This window comes from Lissotriton helveticus, chromosome 8, assembly GCF_964261635.1.
Source record: "Lissotriton helveticus chromosome 8, aLisHel1.1, whole genome shotgun sequence".
NCBI lineage: Eukaryota > Metazoa > Chordata > Amphibia > Caudata > Salamandridae > Lissotriton > Lissotriton helveticus.
In genome coordinates this window covers 469,219,533-469,243,761 of record NC_136069.1, presented here as the reverse complement: position 1 = coordinate 469,243,761, position 24,229 = coordinate 469,219,533, and the positions used below count along the sequence as shown (strand labels likewise).

The following is a 24,229-nucleotide window of genomic DNA, read 5'->3' as shown; positions in this document are numbered from 1 at the left end:
AAATCTCATATGCCTCAAACGGAAAATGCTACTTAGCTGTATGCATCTGTTCTTGGCATGTAGGGGTGCAGTCTCACACGCCCACCCGCCTCCCCAGGACCTGAATCTGTTCCAGTTCTATCTTACTTAGATATACACGCATGGACATCCTTTTTTTCTTACTACTAACTCCATTATTTCTCATCATGGCGAAAAACAATTTACGGATGGAGTCGATGCCCATGCGCACTATCGCCCAACATGCAATCATCCGAGCCCAACACCAGGTGGCGATCTAATGCTCAGTGTGAGACTCTGCAGCTCTACATGCCTAGAACAGATGCATACTGGTAAGTAACATTTTCCTTTCGTTGACGGAGCGAGTGTTCAGCGCTGTCGCTCGTCCATCTTAGTAGCAGGAATATTTGGAGCAGGCCACTCCAGCATGAATTCCTTTTTCACTAATGCAGTACCATATCAGAACAAGTAAAGCTTCTGGGGGTGTTTTACTTTAGTGTATCTTGTGAAGGGATAGTTTTGCAGCATGAATCTTTTCTGGATTCACATGCTGTCATTATTCCGACATCTGGTGGTTGGGTCCAAAATTCTCCCCAAACAATTTTGTCCTGCTACTCTGTATTTTGTTGTTGGTGGGCGTCGACGAGCATACATTTGGTGCCTCATGTGATATCATTGTACCTTTGATCCCCATCTTCAGATTATTTTCTTCTGCCATTGGGTTTCGATGTATTCGGAAGGCTCTCCAACAATCAGAAGGAGAAAGTTGTGAAAATCGAGAAACAATTTGCCTAAGTCTACCGAAGTGAAGAAGACATCAGAAGAAGGTACCGGAAATGTTCTGGGAGCAGGACAAAATATCCTCCGCGACGGTTCTGTAGAAAGCTCGTGTTGGGGACTCCCTGTACATGGTGATGAAGAAGACACTATTACAGTTTTGTAAAAACTGCCATAATGAGTTTGCAAAGAAGTACCAGCACCCGGTCTGCTACCTCTGCCTGCTGGTAGATCACAGAAGTGAATGTAACGCCTGTTCAGTGTTCACCCCAAAGACTCTGAGGGTGATGGCGACAGAGAACAGCCCAACATACCATGCAGACCAAGGGGGCAAGTAGACTTCTTGAACAGTCGACGACTGCAAGCATGACCAAAGAGAAAAGTATCTTTGGATCCTTCGAAAAGGACACCACAGCGTTAAAGACACCCGAAAAATCCAAAACGTCAAAGGACGATTGAGGAAAAGATGCATCCATATCAAAACGGGAGCGGTCGGAACAGAATGACCCGGTTCGTTGAACATGTCTTCAAAGGACTCTTCATCGTCTGAGAGAAAGCATGATAATCTCGACATCAAGCAACAGACTCGAAGCTGAAATGGCCAGTCTTTTACAAAAAAAGAAAGACTTTGAAGAAAGTCTCAAACAGATTTGTTTCCCGAATAAGAATTCAAAATCAAAGATCAAGGGAACTAATGCCTCGAGGAAATAGATCCACCTTTAACTCCTGAACCGCAAGAAGATCAAGAACAGGAAATCTTCTATGAACATGAGAATGACCAAATCTACCAGGGTTCTGAGGCTTCAGAATACCAAGACACAATGGCACTATCTGGAAACACTCACCAGAAGGTGTAGATACTTATCCTTAAAGGCCATCACCTAACAATATTGAGATTTATAACCAGGTTGTAAAGAAGGCAGTAGATAGATATGGGGAGCAATTAAGAGGAAAGACAACAATCGTTTTATACTAAACTCTCCTGACGACTCAGTCAAGGAACCAATTCTTGCCTAAGCTCCAAAGTGTTTTGAATCAAAGAAAGGATGCATTTAAAGTACCAGCAAACATGTAAGGCGGTCATTCCTAGGGCAGAGCAGAAGTATTAACGCTCTTCCAAGGATCCAAGCTACATAAAGGGAACAGTTCATCAGATTTAATAATATCTACTGCTTGGAAGACCGCTAACGTTTGAAGCACAACAGGACTTCCTCAGGATAAGAAGGGTAAAAGGATGGACCTCATGGGGTTAAAGGTTGAAAGTGGTGCTGCAAACCAGTGGCGTATTGCAAATTCCAGTGCATTGCTTAATCATCATGCCTACCAACATTGGGAGGAACTTGGTGAATTAATGAAACATTTCCCAGAGCTGTACCAAAAGAGGGCAGCACACTTGGTGGAGGATGGGAAAAACATCACCAATACCCGTTTAAAATCTGGATTGGATGCAACAGAAACATCAGACAAATGATGATGGGTATTATAGAATGATGCCATGCCTAGTACAAGTGAACATACTAAATGCACCATTAATGGGGAACAACTATTTGGGGAATGCAGTTGACGAGGCTCTGACTCAGTTGCAAAAGGACAACGAAACAGCAAAGTCAATGGGGGCTCTACAGTCCAGAGGCCAAATGCAAAGGGAATGGTACCCTCACAAAAACACATAGGAAGGGCTCCTTCCATCCAGGAACATCACATCAGACGTACCAACTGACATATCAGGGAAGTAGTCAGGCAAGTCAACAATAACCACACAACTTGCAGTACCAGCACAGAAGACAGTCCTTTTGTGGATGCCCATGCGGAAGATGACCACCACAAAGTGGAGGGACTCCCCCACTAAATAAGTGACTAGTCAAAAGTTCACAAAAGACACTAGTCAAACATCCAAGAGTGCAGCAGTAGGAGTACAGACACACAAAGGGACAAAAATAGAACATCAAGAACTTCTACATTTAACACCAGTAGGAGGAAAAATAATATATTCCCTCCAGAAGTGGCGGAAAATCACCACAGACAAGTGTGTTTTAAACCTAATGCATTTCAGATATTGCATAGAATTAGACAAGACACCTCCATGAAAAGGACCTAAGAAGTTACATTCAAAGGAGGAAGAATCCAGTCGACTGAAGCTGGTAGAGGAAATGCTGGCAAAAGATGCTATAGAATTAGTACCATGACTAGAAAGAAACAAAATGATCTACTCAACATACTTCCTAATACCAAAGGTAGGTGGGACACTCATACCAATTCTAGACTTGAGGTTTTTAATTTTTATTTTTGAAAAACTAAAAAATTCCAAATGACTACCTCAACTACAAGTAGTGGATTATATGGCGACAGTAGATTTAAAGGACTCTTATCTACACATTCCCATGTACAGAAGCGACAAGAAATTCCTCATATGTGTGGTAGTAGACAAACATTACCAGTTCTAGTTCAAGTGCTAGCATTTGGAATAAAATCAGCACTAAGAGCATTCACAAAGTGTCTGGCAACAGCAGCAGCATACCTGTGAAGGCAGGGCAAACATGTTTATCCTTATTTAGACGACTGGCTGGTAAGGGTAAACTCATACAAATGATGCAGTTAGCATATGAAGCAAGTATAATGAGAATGCTATATCAGCTTGGGTTCTCAGTACACATGGGGAAGTCATTGCCTGAACCAGAACAAGAGAAAATGTTCTTACCGTCCAGAATAAATTCAATCCAAGGGAAAGTATTCCCCTGCAAGAAAAGAACGTAGCACTATTAAAGGAGCTTCAGCTGTACAGGAAGGGGCAAGCTCCAACAGTGTGGATGTGGGGAAGCTACTAGGAATGATGGATTCTTGTATTCTTTTGATACCAAACACACGACTTTACATGAGACTGATGCAGCGGTTCTCCAGAAATAATTTCTAAACCCATGTCACCTTTCCCTGAAGTACAAATTCATACATATACTCGACAGTGGGGCCCATAACACCGCGAGTTACTCACAAAACACTTACACCCTACTCCATGGATCGGTGAAATTCAAAGGAGATCCGCTGTATCATAGTGGAGTGTCTAAAACTAAACCAAATATTTATACTATTTACACCTGCAGTTTGAATGAGTTTACCATGGTTTTCATTAGCAAAACATTTATTTAGACACGCCACCTTTAAGGTTGAAGGATCTGCTAGTAATAAATTAGGCGTAGAAAAACTCAAGACCAGCTTAATTCTCCATTTATCTATTTTTTATTAAAAGCAAATTTGACATGTCTAAAGTTTATACACTTTATTTAATTCTTTATTCAAAAATCGACATATTTAAAAAGGAAAGTAAAATTTTTATTTCAAACAGTTTATTCTATTTATTTAGGAAAGTTCAGAAATAGACATTTTATTTAGATTTCAGAAATGCAAGTATTAGCAAAAGACAGATAGTTCCCAAAATTCATTCTTTCTCCCTATTTCCCTAACTAATAACCTCACCTAAAGTTCAAATCTCATTCAGAAGAAATAAAAATGTATTTAAAATCTTACATCTCAGGAAAAATCAGCATACGGACAGCATCTCTGGAGGAAATCGAAAAGGAGTTTTTTCCTCACTAAAATCAGCTCTTTTTATACCTTTTTCACTAGCTCTATTTATCTAAAAGTGTAACTTTCAACATAAATTCGAGTTCTGATTGTACAATTTTGGGGTGGATGAGCATCACCTCATCATTTCAATATTCATTTCGCTTTCGTCAGCTAAATTTCAAATGGGTCATTGTTTTGGGCCTCTTCCGGCCTAGTCCTGTTCTCATTTTGCAACCTTGCTGGACTTTCTCATGTTCAGAACCATATTGTGCTCATCTTTTGGCAGCCATCTATACTTCCAGGCCATGCCGACCTTGAACTTCATTCAGTCCAAGCACAAGCAGCTCGCATTTCGAACTCGGAGTCAGGCTAGCGCATGCTCAGTTCATTTTCTATTCGCAGTTCAGCAAGTCAGCCATTTTCTAGTAGGCCTCACAGACCAGAATGGGAACTGTCATAGAAACAAACACAAACAAACGTTAATTAAAGAAATTTAGCCTTTCTGTTTACCTCCCCCCTTACTAAGGTTTTCCCTTTTAGTAGTTACCTAGCGAATAAGCAACATTTAAGCGTAATATATTTACTTATCCTCACGTTTTGCCACAATAATACATAAACAAAAGCACATTTATGTTGCATTCCGTTATTTCAAAAGCTGCTTATTATTTACAACATACCAGAATCACACGATTAGTTAATTATGATTGCAACACATAAGCAAAAGTAATTCCCACGTGTATCTGTGTGTGTGCAACTTTTATTCTAAATGTATTAGTTATACACACCATTCCATTAGTTTATATTATTGTTATGGAAGTGTGTTGTTTCTCCACCTTGCTCCATCAAGACCATTTCAGAAATGGCTACAAAACCACTGGTCACAAGCAATGGGGAGTTGGAAAGATCTAGTGGTTGTCACGCAAAGGATAGAGGAGGTGATAGCGTGGTGGATCAGATCAGATAATGCAAGGAAGGAAAATTTACACAACCAACTCCAACTGTGACCATAATAGACTCCACACAGATGTCATGGAGAGCACACATGAGCAATTCCAAAGTAAAGGGAGTCTGGATAGACCAGGATGCAGTACAACACATCAACATCCTGCAAATAAAAACAGTTTTCCTAGTCTTAAAGGCCTTTCAAAAAGTACTCTGGGGAAAATCAATATTGATCAAAACTGACCACACAACCCCAATGTTTTACATAAACAGGGATGAACACATTCTCTACCATTGTCGAGATTAGCACACAAAAATGTGAAATATGGCTATTTAAAGGAAGATGGAGAACTTAGCTGTCCACCTACCAGGGAAGGACAGTATTGAGGCAGACTGGCTGAGCAGACAAGCCTCATGGTTTCACGAATGGGAACTAAACCAAACAGTACTCATGATTTTTTTTTTTAAAATGGGGAACAGCAGAAATAGATCTGTTTGCAACACCACAGAATGCGTAATGCCAACGCTTTCCTCCGAACATTGCCACCAGTCCATGGGGAATGCACTGTTGATAAACTGGTTAGGAAAAATTGCCACCACCACTGTAGCAACAAACCGCTGCAAAATCTGTGTGCAGCATGTGAGTCAAGAAGAGATTCACTCTGCAAAATGTATAGTTGTTTACCTGTCTGTTTAGTTTTGAAGCTTGAAGAATTTTCTGGATTCACAAGCAAACCCAACCTCCGCCAAGAAGATGAGAGGAGGAAGCAGCAAAAAAAGGGAAAAAAAAAGAATCTGAAGATGGTAACCAGGGGAGTGAGCTTCCGGAGGCTGCACGACTAAGTCACAAGCAGCACCAAATAGAGGCATGTCAACGCCCACCAACAACAAAAAACAAAGCTAGTAGCGGACAACATTTTTTGGGGAGAATTCCGGACCCAATCACTAGATGGCGGAATAATGCACAGCATGTGAATCCAGAAAAATGTTCTAGCTGCAAAACCACACCGACAGTTAAACTATACGTTTTACATAAAGGCTGTAACACTAACTATTTTTTTTTTAAATGAGACATTGAAACTCAGATGCTAGTGCATAGTAGTGATTCATAATGTGTGTGAGCGATTATTCAAGTGGTAAATACGACCTTTAATCCAGTAACTGTGGAATCTTTGTATTAATAGATGCTGGTGTGACCTTACTCGTTAGAGATTTCAAACTGTCCAGCAGCAGTTCTAGAATAGCTTTGCCATCCTCTGAGTAGCATTTCTGTGTGTCAGATGATTTCAGTTCAGATTGCTGGCTATAGCACGTTACTCTTAACTCCAATTTCCCTCTAGGGGACAGAAGGCTCAGCCAGTTTTCAATCCATGTTCTGCTGAGCACATTTTAAAATAACATGTGTTGTGCTGCTAGTGTTTGCTGAAGCTAGATTCTTTTAAAGTGCAGTAGTTTTAATTATTTTTGTTGTTGTTTATTAGCCCTTCGTTACAATTTGAAGCTGCATGGGCGCTGACTAACATAGCATCTGGTACTTCTGCACAGACGCAAGCTGTTGTCCAGTCAAGTAAGTAATGCTTGAAAGTTGCTTAGAAAATAATCTTTCATCCACTTTTGTAGCATCATCCATAGGACATTTCTTATGACTGTGCATTTTTTAGTTTTGAGATGTCAAATTGTAGTGGCTTTCGTATGTATGGAATGCATTCTCTTCAAACAGTAAAATAACCAGAAGTGAGTTGCAATCAGCGTTGCTTAAATTCAAATGAGTTTCTCTTTTTGACTGTCTGCATTCCATAAAAAGTACTCATTTTGAGCATCTGTATAATTTTTTGCAACCAACACTCTCACACATGTTTAGTGAACCACTATTTAATGCAACAATTTCAAGTAGGTTAGATATCTTACAATATCGTTGCATTGAGAACATTACTCACCAGAACCAGTATTAAATAGTAGTGTATGGCATAGACAGACTTTACAACGGCTATCAAATAATTTTTTTTCATACCTTGCACAAAAACAGTTATGGTAATCTGAATACAGTTTTGAGCTGCACACTTCCTTGCTTTTTTGCTATTCTAACTAGACATCCTTCGATTATCTGGCATTGCAGAAGTTATTATTCTCTTACATCTTTAGTTATTGATCTGTTGACTCTGGCAAGCAAGACTTTAATCACTCAAGTCCATTTGAAAGTGAAGTTGGTGATCTAGTAACATTATTATACAAAGGTGTCAGTTGATTGAAAATGTTGTAGAGCTCAAGATAATAAACTCACACTGATGCCAATGTGGGATATATTATACCATGCACTCAGACGGCACCCTAGAGATGCCCCCTGAAAAACAACGAGCCTCTGGTGGGCTCCCTGACTGATGCACACTAGCCTGCCACCACAAGACACGTTTCGCGACCCCTGAGGTGGAAGCCTTTGCTACCTGAGCCCAGAAACAACCTCCCCCAGGCCAGGAAGAGCCATCTGTGGCAGGAGAGCTTCAAAGGCCTTGCTGCCTTTGTAACATCACCCCCAGCCTCTCCTGCTATCGGGAGCTGGCCCCCTTCCCGTCTCCCCTCCTTTTCAGCGGGAAGACAGGTGAAAAAAATTAGAACAGCTCAGAAGGCGTGCCCACCTCTGCCAACCCCTGCCCTCAGGTTGGGCGGCGAGGTGAAGCCCACTCTTCAGTGCCCGCCATCTTGCAGATGGCAGGCACTCTCCAATCAGTGTTGGGGATTGTGCCCACTCCCCCACGGAGTAAGCACACCAAGGGTGTAGTCCCCATAAGGTCAGTAGCCCATTGGCTACTGACCTCGAGATCTCTAACCCCCCCCCCCCCTCTCCCCCTAAATACAGTATTTAGGAGGCAGCACTGAGCCAAGAAGCAGATTCCCGCAACCTACGAAGAAAGATGTCTCAGGATATAGGTCTCATATCATGAATGGGTGCATATCTGGGAAATACCTGGTTACAAGGAACATAGAAACTACAGTAGCAATAACTACGTTGAAAATACAACTTTTTTTCACTGGGAGCCGATGCAGTTTTGTATATGAAAAGAAATAGGCTCATTTTTTTGAGCTAAGCAGCACGTGTGCATCTGCATTTTATTTTTATTGCTGTTTTTATAGCATTTAAACAATAGGTGCCCACATAGCAGACATGAGAGGTAAAATGAACAATCAGCAGTTTAAGCATCATTAAGATTATTCATAGAGACGTCCATTCCAGTTTATACATTACTATAGCTTGATCATCCAAATACATGCATTGCAGTAGTGTGGTTTGTCCATCATCGGGGAACCATTCTGAGGAAGGTTGCTTTGGCATGTGAAGGTAAGATTTGGCTTGTCCCGGTGACCTCGTGCTGAGTGGCGAAGTCCGTGATCCTATAAATAATTTTGGAGGTCAAAGGAGAGGGGGTGAGGTGGGGTGTGATGGGAGGGGGTTAACTAGCTGATAGCAGGAGTGAGGGAATATATGTGGGAGGGAGGACCCAGAGAGCAGCTGTATGTATGGTAGCTACTCAAGCAGCCGGGTATTCCTCTTGACAGATGGCAGCTGCATTTTATATGGCCTGTACTCTGCGAAGGTGCTTTTGGACAAATGCAAAAACGATAGTTGACGGACAGAATGCAGAACAATGTCATACATTCACCCCAGTACAGAGTTCTGGGCCGAAATCCATCGATTTTTGCTCACCATGCCATTCCAGTTTGAATCCAGCCATATGCAAATCAGTCTTGACCCTGTGCCCCATGGGAACAGTCCAGCCGGAACTGCCAAGCCAGGTCCTCCCTGGACTGGAAACAAGCATCCTAGGACTGATTTCAGGCGTTCAGCCCTCGTAAGCCAGGATAGCTTGATTCCAATGGCATGGAGAGCACAGGACTCACGTCTGAGCATACCCGTCCCACTCAGGGTGATAAATGCAAAAGCAAATGTTGATGGACAGAATGCAGAACAATGTCATACATTCACCCCAGCACAGAGATCTGGGCCAAAATCCATCTTTTTTTTTTGCTCACCATGCCGTTCCAGTTTGAACCCAGCCATATGCGAATCAGTCTTGACCCTGTGCCCCAAGAGTGTTGGATTTGCTCAAACGCTCCGTCCATCATCCCATTTGATATCGCTTTTGGACAAGGCAAAGGTGAATGTAATTGCAGTAATCTAGCCTGTATATAACAGATGTCTGAATTAAGGTCTTGTAACAGTTCTTGGGTATTTGTGTGTAGGCCCTTCTTTAAGACGATTAGGATAAAGCAACATTGAGACCTCTTTAGAGATGTGTTTTTGAAAAGTGTTACTGGTATCCAAAATTGATTCCCAGGTTTCTAGCTGAACAGGAAGCGGCAGGTAAAGCGATTACCGTGTTAGGCCACCAATTAAAACTCCATACTGGAGGATCACCAGATACTAAGAATTCTGTTTTTGGGGAGTTTAATAGCAAAGAATTAGAATTCTTTCAGTGTTGGAATCATAAATTGAAGGGAAAATAAATCCCCCTCCTGTCTGAATATTTGTGTGTTTTTGGCATTAAAAAAAATAAATAGGAGAAACAAAGAGCAAATCAGTTTTGCTAACATACGGATTAAATAACGTTAGGCTCAAAACCCAACCCTCTTGAACCACCTCACAAAGGTGTTTGAAGTTCATTGAAAAGGTGGTGTGGTGTCAGCATGTGATCTTAGTTTTAGAGCACGGCCTTCCATCCCTGGTTCCTCAAGTATATGAAGCAAAATGGGGTGGGAGACAATGTCAAAAGTGACTGATATGTGCAGTAAAATAAGGATGGCAGAGTTGCCATCCCCAAGCAAAGTCTGATCTCAGTCTCAGTTACCAGAACGGTTTAATTGCTGGGCTTATGGTGCTCAGTTTGTCTGTACTTTTAGAAGCAAGTCCAAGCCAAAAGTGTACAAGCAGTGAGGTGCAACACTTTATTGTAGAGCCAAGCATTAGGAGAGTGGGATGTGATTATGTCAGAAAACCATGGATGGAGGAGGGAGCAAGAATTGTCTGTCTTGGTTGTGAGGTGAGTTGGGAAGAGAAACCCATTTTTTTGTGGAATGAGATATGAGTGGGAGACTTGTAAAGCTTATTAGTTAATAAGCTTTACCTTCTTTTTGTGAAATAGGCGAAGGCCTTATTGTCTGTCTTTTATTTTTGTTAAAGGAACCTTTCGTTAAATTAGAAGTTTCTTAGCAGTTGATCAGTTTTCAGTTTATTTCTCTTCTGCCATTCCAGGTCAAAATTATGACGATACAAGTCGATAAATTACTGTCAGATTTTCAGAAAAACCATGCCTTGTTAGATTCGGCCCCATTGGGGTTCTGACTGGCCTAATGTACAGATTCAGCTCTGGTCCCAGTTCTTGATGACCCTGGGATAACGATGAACAAAGGGCACACAGTGGCCCTTGTCCTGCTTGACCTGTCGGCCACCTTCAATATGGTTAACCAGAACATCTATATTTTGTTTGGCTGCGATCGTCATAAGAGGTAAAGCCCTGAAATAGTGCCAATCTTAACTTGACAATAAGGCCCAGTCCATCTTTCTCTCAAGCTTTCAATTCAAATTTGAAGTTGTTGGACAGGAATTTCCACCAGGTTCTTCCCTTATTTTGACTCTGTTCAACATGTACTTAAACCTCTAACTCTTTTGATCAGGCCCATGGTATTCAGTGAATGAATTATGCTAACGGCACCTAGCTAATTGTTTCAGTGACTCTGGAGATGGAACTGAAGGCAGATACTCAGGAAGCGATCCTGAGTTTGGAAGGTAAACTGTTCAGACCATGGCTGAACAAGAGTTGGAATGTCTCAAAATCCTCAGCTAGAACACGAACTACCTGAGGAACTAAGTTAAATGGGTAGTTGTGGCACAGTATATTAAGTAGTGGCACCCGATATTGTCTGCCTGTGGGAGACCCACATGCTGGGGGGAGAATGTTAGCTCCTCGGTCTGAACCAATACATTTCATGCAGGATCTTTCCTGGGGTCCATGAGAGCAGAGGCAGACAAGGATATACACTTGTCGGTGTATATGCCCCTCCCTGCCTGCAAGGAGAACGTTGGAGAAGAATGGCCTGATAGTTCTGGAAGTGGGTGAGACACTGACGGTAGTCTAAGGGGACTTCAGCAACACTGACACAGACCTAGACAGAATGAGGGCCCTGTCAGAAAGAGATCTGCAATGCATGCCTGTAGGAAGCTGGCTCTTTATATGGTATATCAAAATTAGATATTGTGTAGAGTCCAGGGGTTCCCTTATGAGTTGTCAGGAGGCTTGCTATGTCAATCCCGAGGTGCTCTATTAGGGGAATTGTGTGGTCCAGCAGCATTAGGCTTAACACAGAGAAGTGCAAGATATCTGGAAATACAGACAATGGTCAATAAATGAGACACACGACTCAAGGAGGAGATAATCAGCAATTTATAAAATGACCCAGTATCTTTATGTTTGAGGCATTTCAGCAGTAGATCAGATGCTGTGCATAGCCTGCCATCTAGTGTTTGGTTCGGATGTTTCCACTTCATTTTTCTTTGAAGAAGTCTTTTCAGTCACAAGGTAGGCAACTCCTCTTTGCGGTGATAGTGCGCATGGGCATCGACTCCATTGTTAAATTGCTTTTTTCCGCCATCTGGTTCGGACGTGAATTACTGCACTCCGGTTCGACACCGTTCCTTCGGTTTCCATCAGTGCGCAAGGCTCTCACCCTCGACGGTATTGTTTTCGATTGCGTCTCCCATTCTACTGCGTATCGTATTTACTTACTAAAATGAATCTTTTGATCGGAAAGCTTGTGGAAGGCTGTCGGGCTGACCTGCAGTCGATGGAACAAACTCCCTTCAAATTCTGCCCTCTGTGACACCAAATACCCGCGCACCGACTCGCACAATGTGTGTAACCTGTGTTTGTCTCCTGGACACAGAAAACAAGACTGCAACGCGTGCCAGGCTTTTCGTTCCAAAAAACCACTTTGCGACCATCGGGCTCGACTTCACGACATGTAGAGCCTGTACTCAAGCTCCATTCCGGACATCTTCGGGCATCAATCGGACGAAGAGGCCAGGGAGCAAAAGACACACAATTAATGGCCCTCTTCAGCCAGGATAGCTTGATTCCAGTTCCCACTTCAGCCAGGATAGCTTGATTCCAGTAAGAGGCCGGGGAGGCCATGGGAACTGAGGAGGAGCAGGAGCCAGTCACCATTTCAGAGCTCGACTCTGACCACAAGGAAGACATCCCATATGGACAACTTAATGTCAGTACAGATCCCCCCTCGTCCCAAGATCCAACTCCACATAAGAAGGCTCCAGTCCAACCTGCACCCTCGAGCTCCGGTCGGCACCAAGACCATGCTTCCGATGCCCTGCTTTTTGTGTCGACACTGAAGCTTATTAAAAAGCCTTCCGGCTCTGAAAAGAACCACCCCAAATCAAGCTGAGCCGAGACCTTCGGGGTCGAAACACAAGCCCGGCACCGACCCCCACCATTCGACACCGAAAGACACTTTGAACCCGAAAACACCAACGCCTAATCTGGCACTGAAACATTTGGCGCCCAACAGTCTATGTGCCGAAATCACCGAAAAAAGCAGGTTTGACACTCCCATCAACAAACTGGATACAAAACAGAAGTGTTGTATATTCATCCACAGACTGGACATATCATCACCAAAGTGGCTTTAAAACGAAGGACTGATATAGAAGAGAAATACCTCATTCCTTTGAAGAAAAGAACTGTTGAAACTAAACACCCCCCACCCCCTCCTCATCTATCACCTCCTTCCCCTCAGCTTCACCCAATTTCACCAGAGCATTCACCACCACGTACACCTGACAATCACGATGACAATGGGGATGATAATCAGCCACTACAAGACCCATGGGTCGATTACAACACCAATTTGCCCACAGAAACCCTTAGTAGCACGCAGAAGTCATCACACACTACCCATGCTCAAAGGGATGATCAGGCATGGAGATGACATCTTCAGTGACCCTGTCAGAGCTCGTATTCTTACCCCTAGGGTAGATAAAAAATACAAGCCAGCACCAACTGACTATATATATATATATATATATATATATATATATATATATATATATATATATATATATATATATATATATATATATATATATATATATATATATATATATATATATATATATATATATATATATATATATATATATATATATATATATATATATATATATATATATATATATATATATATATATATATATATATATATATATATATATATATATATATATATATATATATATATATATATATATATATATATATATATATATATATATATATATATATATATATATATATATATATATATATATATATATATATATATATATATATATATATATATATATATATATATATATATATATATATATATATATATATATATATATATATATATATATATATATATATATATATATATATATATATATATATATATATATATATATATATATATATATATATATATATATATATATATATATATATATATATATATATATATATATATATATATATATATATATATATATATATATATATATATATATATATATATATATATATATATATATATATATATATATATATATATATATATATATATATACACACACACACACACACACACTCTCAGTCAGTCCCTCCCTCCCTCCCTCCCTCTCCCTCTGGTAGTGTTCAATGCTCCACCCCCGGATAAAGAATTCAAACTTATTGATGCTTTGGGGAAAAGGGTGGCCTCTCAGGTCGAAAACTTCTGGCATGTCTCTAACACTCAGGCATTGCTAGCACGATACGAAATTGCGCACTGGGACGAGATGGAGCAATTGATCCAATATTTGCCACAGGAACATAGATCTAAAGCACAAGACCTGGTGTGTGAAGGACAACTTATCTCTAATAACGCAATCAGATGTTCCCTAGATGCTGCAGACACTGCTGCTAGAGCTGTAAACACCATCGTCCTTTTAAGAAGACATGCCTGGCTTCGAATATCTGGGTTCAAACCAGAGGTTTAGACCTCCATATTAAATACACCCTTTGATCAGAAACACCTATTTAGCCCAATGATCGATTCTTCACTAAAAAAGACGAAGAAAGGCACTGAAGTGGCCAAATCCATGGGAGCCCTTCAGTCAATACAAAGCTGTGGTTCCTTTCGGCGCTCTTTTTACCGCAGAAGTTCTAAAAATACCTCCTTGGAGACCACCACCACCTACAAGGGCAATAACCAACCCTCTCCATCTAGGGGTTGCTTTAGAGGTGGTTACAGAGGTAACAAAGGCAGGCGTTCAAACACACACACCTGCCCCCTCAAATACAAAGCAGTGACTTGCCTCAACTTCCCCCGACCACTTAACACCTGTCGGGGGTAGACTGTCAGATTTCCTACCAATCTGGCAGTCAATAACAGACAATTGGGTACTGCAAATTATCCATTCTGGTTACTGCATGGAGTTCATCAGCACTCCTCCAAACATTCCACCAAAGTCATACAAACTTTCACCAGATTACCTAAACCTCCTCAACCGAGAGGTACAGTCTCTCCTTCTAAAAGGGGCTATAGAAACCCTCTGTAACTCAACAGTCTTTGGTATCATCCACAGATATCCTATTGTTACACGGTCGTCAGTTCAGACACACACCATTTCTAGACTTGGTCTACTCTTTTGTTGTCATGTAACCCATACCACAGCAACATAATGGGTCGAGCGTTTACTCCTTTTACTTCCGAATACCCAAAAAAGATGGTTCTCTGAGACCAATATTAGATCTCAGAGAACTCAATCTTTACATTCAGTCAGATCATATCCACATAGTAACACTTCAACAAGTACTACCTCTTCTGCTGAAAGGCGACTTTGTCTACTCTAGATTTAAAAGATGCCTCTTTTCATATTCCAATTCAGCCACTCACCGCTAATTCCTCAGGTTTCTGGTCACAGGCCAACACTTTCCGTTCAAGGTACTCCCATTCGTGGTCACCACTGCCTCCCAGAGTCTTCACAAAGTGTCTGGCGGTAGTAGCAGCTCACCTGAGAAGACAAAGCATCCATGTCTTCCCATACTTGGACGACTGGCTCTTCAAAGCCAGCACGTTCCAGCAATGCCTTCAGCACACTTTCAGAACGATTGAGTTACTACATCAATTAGGGTTCACAATCTATGTGATAAAATCAAATTTCCGACCAGCCGATACTCGGGACTACCTAAGAGCCACGCTAGATACTCAAAAAGCTCTGGTGTTTAACAGCACAGCCAGAATTTGAAATCTTTAGGCTTTGGTTCTCCAATTTCAACCCAATCATTGGATTCCAGCTCATGTTTATATGCAACTTCTGGGAATGTTCGCATCTTGCATCATAATTGTCCTCCATGCCATGCTGCACATGTGTCCACTTCAAGAATGCTTAGCCAGTCAGTGGAACCCGTCACAGGGTCTGTTAACCGATCTAGTATTGGTAAGCGGCTGTACTGTACTCATCGCTCTCTGCAGTGGTGGAACACTTAATTTGTCAAAAGGACGGCCTTTCTTAGACCCGGTACCACAGATAGTGCTGACAGTGGATGCGTCCCTCACTGGCTGGGGAGCTAGTCTACAACAAAACGCAGTGCAAGACCTGTGGAACCAACAGAAGTTGCTCCACATCAATCATCTAGAGCTGCTTTCAATCCTTCTAGCTCTCAACGCGTTTCAAACTCACCCAGAGGACAAAGCTGCCTGGTTCGTACAGACAGCTATGTATTACATAAAAAAACGGGGGGCACACACTCAAACAGTCCCACTTACCCTAAGACACATGGAAGTGGTCCATTCACCACAACCTTTCTCCTAGCGGAACACTTCCCAGGAGTGAACAACCTGATTGCAGATCTCAGTAGGCAGAGGCAGCAAATACACAAATGGGAACTCCACCCTCAGGTTCTCCTCCCATACTTTCAAAGTTGGGGAGTCCCTTACATAGACCTGTTCGCAACACACCAAAAAGCTAAATGCCGAAACTTCGCCTCCAGTTACCCACACCCTTAATACAAGGGAAATTCACTACGGATGAACTGGTCAGGGATATTTACCTACGCTTTTCTGCCTCTCCCACTGATTCCTTTAGTGGTTCAAAAGCTCAGGCAAATACCTCACACTAATCCTAGTATCTCCCAAATGGGCACAACCCTGTTGGAGCTGTCACTGGTCCTGCATCAAAAACAACATTTAACCTCCAGTCTCCTCACACAGAGCCACAGAGAAACCAGACACCCAGACCCCAAACAGCTTAACCTCGCGATCTGGCTCCTGAAGTCTTAGAGTTTGGTTACTTCAACCTTCCACCAGAATGTATGACTCAGAGGCTAGAACGCCGACAAGAACCTGCTACGCAGCTAAGTGGAAGTGATTTGTTATTTATTGTGGTAACAATCCTATCAACCCTCTTGATGCTTCCATACAAAACATAATCTGCTATCTGTTAAAATTGCAACAGCATTGGCTTACACCTCCATCAGAATACACCTAGCGGCAATAGCTGCATATCTACAAAATAGACAGCATTTGTCATTGTTTAGAGTATCAGTAATCAAAGCTTTCATGGAAGGGTTAAGAGTCATACCACCAAAACTTACACATGCCCCAGTGTGGAATCTTAACATAGTCCTCACAAGATGAATGGGCCCACATTTTGAGCCCATGCACAAATGTGAACCACTGTTCCTCTCCTGGAAAACCGCTTTCCTCATTGTGATCACTTCATTAAGGAGTGTGAGTGAATTACAGGCATTAACCATACAAGAACCTTTTTTCCAACTACACAAAGACAAAGTGGTTCTTCATACCAATCCAAAATTTTTACCTAAGGTAGTATCTGCATTTCACATAAATCAGTCTGTAGAGTTACCTGTATTCTTCCCTCAACCAGATTCAGTTGCAGAACGAGCTCTACACACCTTAGATGTTAGAAGAGGACTTTTGTACTACATTGAAAGGACAAAATCGTTTTGTAAAACAAAACAACTATTTGTCGCTTTTGCGCCACCACACAAGGGCAATCTTATTTCCAAATCCGGTATTGCAAGGTGGATTGTTGAGTGCATTCAAAAAGCAAAGAGAACTCTAACTGTACCCCCTAGGGCACATTCCACTCGCAAGCTAGGGGCCACTATGGCTTCTTTGGGAAACATTCCCATAGCCGACATTTGCAAAGCTGCAACATGGTCTACACTGCACACATTCACTCTACACTATTGTGTAGATGTGTTAGCGAGACAACAAGCCAATGTGGGTCTAGCAGTACTTAAGACACTATTTCAGACAACTCCAAGAGCTACAGTTTAGCCACCGCTTTGGAAGGATACTGCTATGTAGTGTATGCACAGCATGTGATCTACAGCTCCCATGCTTCGAACGGCTAATGTTTCTTACCCAGTAAGCATTGGTTCTTGGCATGTAGAGCTGTAGATTCACATGTACCCACTCATCTCCCCGGATACCGGTAGCTGTTGTAGTTCCCCATTTCATTTACATACATATTCATGGACATCTCGATTCTTTACTATTACTCCATTCTCACCCTCTGCGGCAAACATTGTAGCAATGGAGTTGATGCCCATGTGCACTATCACCGAAAGGAGGAGTCCACTACCTTGTGACTGGAAAGACTTCTTCGAAGAAAAGCAAAGTGCAAACATCCGGACCCAGTACTAGATGGCGGGCAATGCACAGCATGTGAATCTACAGCTCTCCATGCCAAGAACAAATGCTTACTGGGTAAGCAACATTATCCATATGCTTTGACACCAGAATCCATTCGTTCAGGTAAGTACATTTTTTAATAGAAATATTTTAGAGTTCAGAAAGTCGACACTTAATTCTATTTCTTATCACTGTAATGTTATCCTATGGGAGGAAACGTTAGTGAGGCTTTCAGCTATAGTACAGTGACTTACAGGACCAATCTCCAAGAGTTGAGGTGAATGGTGGGCAAGGTCCAAGGCAGCACCAGCAGAACACCACCAGTTGTACTAGGGCGGCCTGGTGCAGGTGTGCAAAACGGCTTCTGGTCCCCAGTGTTACTCTAATGATTGGTCTTCTCGTAAAGAGGCTGCAGACTCAGGCTGGTGGGGCCATTCGGGCCAAACCCACAAGAGGGCTCAGGCCTCACAATGCTCGGGGACGTAGGGACAGCTATGGTCCTCTTCTCCATGGCCCATTGGGCAAAGGGTGCAGAGGTATCCTTGGGCATTGGGATTTACTTACCAGGAGCAGTCTCGGTAGAGGGGGCCTGGGAGCAGTCTCGGTAGAGGAGGCCTGGGAGCAGTCTCGGTAGAGGGGGCCTGGGAGCAGTTTCGGTAGAGGGGGCCTGGGAGCAGTTTCGGTAGAGGGGGCCTGGGAGCAGTTTCGGTAGAGGGGGCCTGGGAGCAGTCTCGGTAGAAGGGGCCTGGGAGCAGTCTCGGTAGAAGGGGCCTGGGAGCAGTCTCGGTAGAAGGGGCCTGGGAGCAGTCTCGGTAGAAGGGGCCTGGGAGCAGTCACGGTAGAGGGGGCCTGGGAGCAGTCACGGTAGAGGGGGCCTGCAACCCGAGGCTGCAGGCGACGTTTAGGAGACCATGAGAGCTGACACCACACCACACTGGACCTGGTCTCTGGAGGGCTGGGGGGGGACCACGCTGACACCTTTGGCCCACTGTAACTCAGGCTTGGAGCGACAGGTACAGTGGTGACTTCAGGCATCTAGTTTCTGCGGCTCACTGTGCTCACAGGGGTCTTTGGATGGATGCAGTAAAGCAGGTCTGCTACTTCTTTTGGAGGTCTTGGTTCCTGGGTGAAGTGCCTTGGCTTTGGTGACTCCGCAGCTGCAGGACAAATCGAGTTTTGGTGCAGTTGGCGACTGCAGCAGGCAGGCCATCAGGGTTGGCACCAAGTCAGATGCCGGGTCTTCTGTTCTTGCATTATGCAACTCTTCACATCCTTCTAAGTCTTTCAGGTCTACAGGATCTGATTTCCTGTTACCAGGAGCTCTCCTAAATGCTCACGAGTGTTGGATCATGTCTAACCTGGAGAAACTGTTAATGGAAATGTGCCCAGAGCGAAGACTCGGCAGCATATCTGTCTCTATGATCCCGCCTAGGTCATATTGGCAGACTGAAAACAAATGTTCTTAGGAAGACATTACTCTGGTGACCTAGGTTAAGAGTCTCAAGACTGATTGCACATGGATGGAACTGGGGCCACAGACAACTCTGGAGCAGAAGCACAGACTGACGAGCCTGAGCATGGCTGGGAGAGGAGCAGCCTCAGGGTGTACGACCTGAAGACCCCCTCATTGTCATCAGATAATGGTGTGAGATGATGCAACACACACCAGTGGTAGATACTGGACTTGAGGTGGGACTTAGGGTGGCACTGCCCTGCAAAGATACTCAGCAAGGGCTTGGGCTGTTATAGACACCATGAGTGTGAGATAAACGGTAGGCGGTAGGGCAGGGGAGGTGGCGGTAAATCTTGATTTGACTCACCCTCTTCTGCACTCCAGGTGAGCTCCTAATAACAGTCCTTGCTGAAGATTGGGCCTGTGAATTGATGTGCGTGGATACCTGAGCAACAATGAAGCACCCACATACAAATGTATAGCATTGGGCTGGGTATAGAGGGACACAGCTACTAGTTGGAAAAGGCGGGGTCACCACTACATAGTATTGTGAGACTGATAAGTTGCTCTAGGAACAGTAGAAGTGCTTGTAGTAATCAGTGGCAAAAGCCACTGATTGTGCCTGGGCACAAATTGAGAAGAACAGCGTAGAAGCAAATAATTCTGCCTGAGCTGCAGACTGATCGTGTGCACTTATACCCTTAAACACAGTCATTGTCGTGCTTCCGACACCATACTAAACAGCCCTCTTGAAGGTTGCAGATTTGGTGCCCTTGTGATGCCATTGCATCCATGTTAACCTAGTAATGTAGTGGATCGACTAATGAAAGTGTTAGGATTGGCCTCAATAGTAGATGACACCTTCCAGAGATACTGTAGCAAGCCACTTGCTGCTACCAAGCACCTAGAAGAAAGTGGAGTACTTGGAGTTTAGAACGTAGAGGAACTATTTTAGGATTATGGGCGTACCAGAGGGAGTGAAGAGTAGTAAACCTGTGCAATTCTCTATGCTATATTTAGAGAAGAGGACCCCATGAGGAGTGGGCGTCACCATGTTGGCTGAGACATGACTTTTAAATTCCAATAGGGGAGCCCCCCTCCCCCATAGAAGGCCTTTTACACCAATGATAATTTTGCACTTTTTAAAAAGTTTGTGTGCTTCACTTAGCAGGTCAGAATTATCCCCTTGGATCTTATTCAACACTATTAGTGGTTTGTCTCAAATGTTAATGTGGGAAGGGACGTCTAAAGGATCTTGTTAGATAAAAGTATCTAATCTACATACAAGGGTGGATTTGCCTTGGCTGATCTTTGTGTGTACTACTTAACCTCAAAACTCCCAGTCCTAAATCACTGGCCGTTTAGTGCTTCAAGTTATCCTTCTATCCTCTGAGAGGTGCAGCTCCTGCAAGGAGCCAATATATTGGGGTACCTCCGTGGCATCCAAATCACCAGCTTCCTCCCTGATCCTACATGGGTGGTCTTGCTGTGTTGGTGCTAGAAGTTGAAATGGGTGTCTGGTGGAATAAAATAACACAAGAGACCCTGCTATTGCATGGTATGAAAATAAGATGGGTGTCTGAAGTGACGTGATTTAGGAGGTGAGACCTTATTATTGGCATTTTAAAAGTTGGTGATGTCTTGGACACTAATCACCTTAAATCCTTTGACACTATACATTATAGAGAGGAATCCTAGATATCAATCATTGGTAGCCAAGGTCATCCTGGCAACATGGCATTTCTCAAATATATTGCTCTTTGGCCATAAATTCATCTGACATCACTCTATTAGATTAGCGTGGGATGAAGATATAAAGATATATGGCCTTTTGAAAACAAAGAATGGATGCAGGTTAAAATCGATCCTTGCCTTGTGAGCTGGCTACGTCAGCAGGTTTATGCCTGATTGAGTTTAAATTCCCCGGAATAGACTATACACTGGAGTATCAAGGAATCCCATTTTCCACACCCATTGTGAAATGGATTATGGGAACAGGTTCCATATCCTCTGGAAAGGCCCAACAATTCTTAATTATTGGCAGAGGGTGTCCTTGGTTCACTTGTGGATGTATCCACGAAACTCTGCCTATTGGGTGTAATGGGAGAATAGAATAGTTCACGTTCAGCACTAGGTTTTGTTGTAGGGCTGTATTGTTTCATCATTAAGAGAGTATAGTGAGGAACTGGAAGTCAGGAGGGGCTCCTGCATGTGGAATTCATTCAGGGAATGGACTTTTATATATGATTACTCAGGTGGTGGTCTACCAGGTGATAGGATTCCTGAAGAAACTTAAGCTCTAGATACCCTATTACAACCACTTTAACCTGGGCATGAATTGAAACTGATGTGAAGCTTCATATGTGAGCTTGACTGATATGTCCGACCTTTATATAGAAATTATAATGCTGTTTTGAATGCATCTATTTGATTCTTCAATATGGACTGTTGTGTTTTAAATTCAGTAAAGAATACCTATGTTTATTTTGTTGGCTGTGCAGGCTGGGTTTGTATCATTAGATGCCAAAAAGGCCTTTGACTGCAGAATAATTGCTTTTTAGGTCTCGCCTGGCGTTGCAGCACACATGCGCTCCTCACCTGCGAGAGCTATAGTTAATATATTTCAGAAGGGGGATTTAAGCGCGTCGTTCTTTATGCTACTCGCAGCCTCGCGATTAGCTGTTCGTCATTTCGGTTACCGCCCTGTGGACATTTAGGCCAGCCCATCCGGACAAGCACACACCATCTTAGTTTCTGCGCGTTATCTCGGACCTCAGAGAGGAGCTGCGCTGGGATTGGCTACAGCCGGGGGGTTGCCCGGCAACAAGGGGCTCGTCACAAAGAGGAGCCGCTTTGAGTGGAGGAGTTGGGAGACGTCACCAAGCAACCTGACTGCATCCCCTGATCAGCTGCTACCCGCCCGGAGAATCCAAACACACCGCACTACTAAAGGTAAACATCCGGACCCGAGTCCTGGGAGTGGGAGAGTGTGGTTGCCTCAGACGGGGTATGGGCTGCAGGATAACAGTCATAGCGTAACAGCGAGGGGCATGGGGCAGTCTACACACCGTTCCTTGGTGTTAGAGGGGCTCATAATTTACTTAAACTGTGAGTATTGGCATCTTTAGTAGCGGGCCCGCCCTGTAATTATCAGCATACGTAGTAGAGGACCAGCGAAGGGGCATTGCTCAAGTGAAAGACAATCCATCCGGCATAAACATGGCATGCATTTCTAACCCGGCGACCATCGCATTGATCTATTGGACTTGAACTGTTGGGCGTTTTATTTTCCAATCGGCGGACCTATTGACTCTGCACTTCTTTGCCGTCACTGGTTTCACATTGTTTTGGCCCCAGCCTGGTGTTGGGGAGGCAGAAGGCAGCTGTATGGTTTGGGGTCTCTGGTGCCACACAGGTTTGCCAGCCAAAGCTTCTCACACTGCAAAAGGAACACCCCGCCTCCCGTCTCTATTTTATATATATATATATATATATGTGTGTGTATATATATATATATATATATATATATATATATATATATATATATATATATGTTTATTTGTGTGCAGATAATATATTTTATGTCGGCAGGGGGAAAAACTGTAAGGAAATACTTTGTTTAACCGCTTTTCCCTGGATTGTTTGTTTTTAAAAGGACGTGGGTCGCATATCATTTTCCTGTAATAAAGGAAGGGGTTTAACGTACGCAACAACAACACAGTAAAACGCGATTATATGGTTTTTTTTCCCTCCCCTTGTTAGCTTCAGAGGGGATCAATTACCAACTTATGCCCGGTCCGGAGTGGAGAGAGACCACACATGCAGCAGCAGCTGAACTGGCTCAACAATTTGCAAGAGGGAAATAATATTTATTTTTCTTCCTTAAAAGGCTAAGGAGCAAATTTTTTAATGCAACTTTAGTGTTCCTTAAGAGAAGCATTTCGGGAGAAAGGTCGGTCCCTTCCCTGCGGTGCTTGTTTTTTATTTCCCAGCTAGCAACTAAAAGTCCTAATATACATTGTTGCCAAGTGGCCTAATATCACGTGTTATCCTCAAGTCGCACATTTTTAAAAATCCTGTAGCACTTTAGTTGCTGAAAGCTTTGAATGCCTTAAATACAGTGATAAAACAAAACTACAAGTCCCAGAATGCAAAGTGCGATGAACTCGAGCCAGGGCCTGTCAAAGTTTCACTCTGTGACACAGGTGTAGTTCGCAGCTAAGGATGCAGGCACAATACCCTAAGAGAGGTGTGGGCTCGCCCCGGGCAGAGTCAGCTGTGAAGCCATGTTCCCTCTGTTTTATGCCTTCTTTCCATGCCAGTCGCTGCTGTAATGCCAGTTTTCCTTTTGACCGTGTGTTTTTTTTTTTATCTTGGCTGGTTTTGATGCAGCCCCTGAGTGTGTGGTAAAAGCAGCTTAGCAGGCACTTGCTGCCACTGTCTGCTTGCTACTCCCCTAGCCCCAAAGTCGTCAGGCCGCCTCAAGCACAAGGCCCGCCCCCTCACCACAATCACCCACTGCTGTCTGCCGCCACAACCCCGTGGTGCTGAGTCCAGCCCGCTTCAGGGACACCACGCTTTAAAAAAAACAACTTTAATAAGCGTGGCACCCGCTTCACACACACCGCGCTCTGCAATACAATGGGTGTTGCTTTTGGTATTGTGAATGACCATGCCTTTTAATTTTTTATAAAAGGCATTGCCATTTACAATGCCAATAGCTCCAAAACTCGCAGTTGCGAAACCTCTTGCATT

General features: G+C 43.1%; 1 protein-coding gene across 2 annotated transcripts in view; it reads left to right on the top strand.

The window, feature by feature from the left end:
* The window catches only part of KPNA3 (karyopherin subunit alpha 3), an 802,806-nt gene that overhangs the window by 338,904 nt on the left and 439,673 nt on the right, over positions 1 to 24,229 (top strand). For both annotated transcript variants that reach the window (XM_078657369.1, XM_078657368.1), the window contains exon 7: positions 6,759 to 6,844. In XM_078657369.1, coding sequence (XP_078513495.1) covers positions 6,759 to 6,844 — 86 coding nt within the window. The remainder of the gene's footprint in view (positions 1 to 6,758; positions 6,845 to 24,229) is intronic.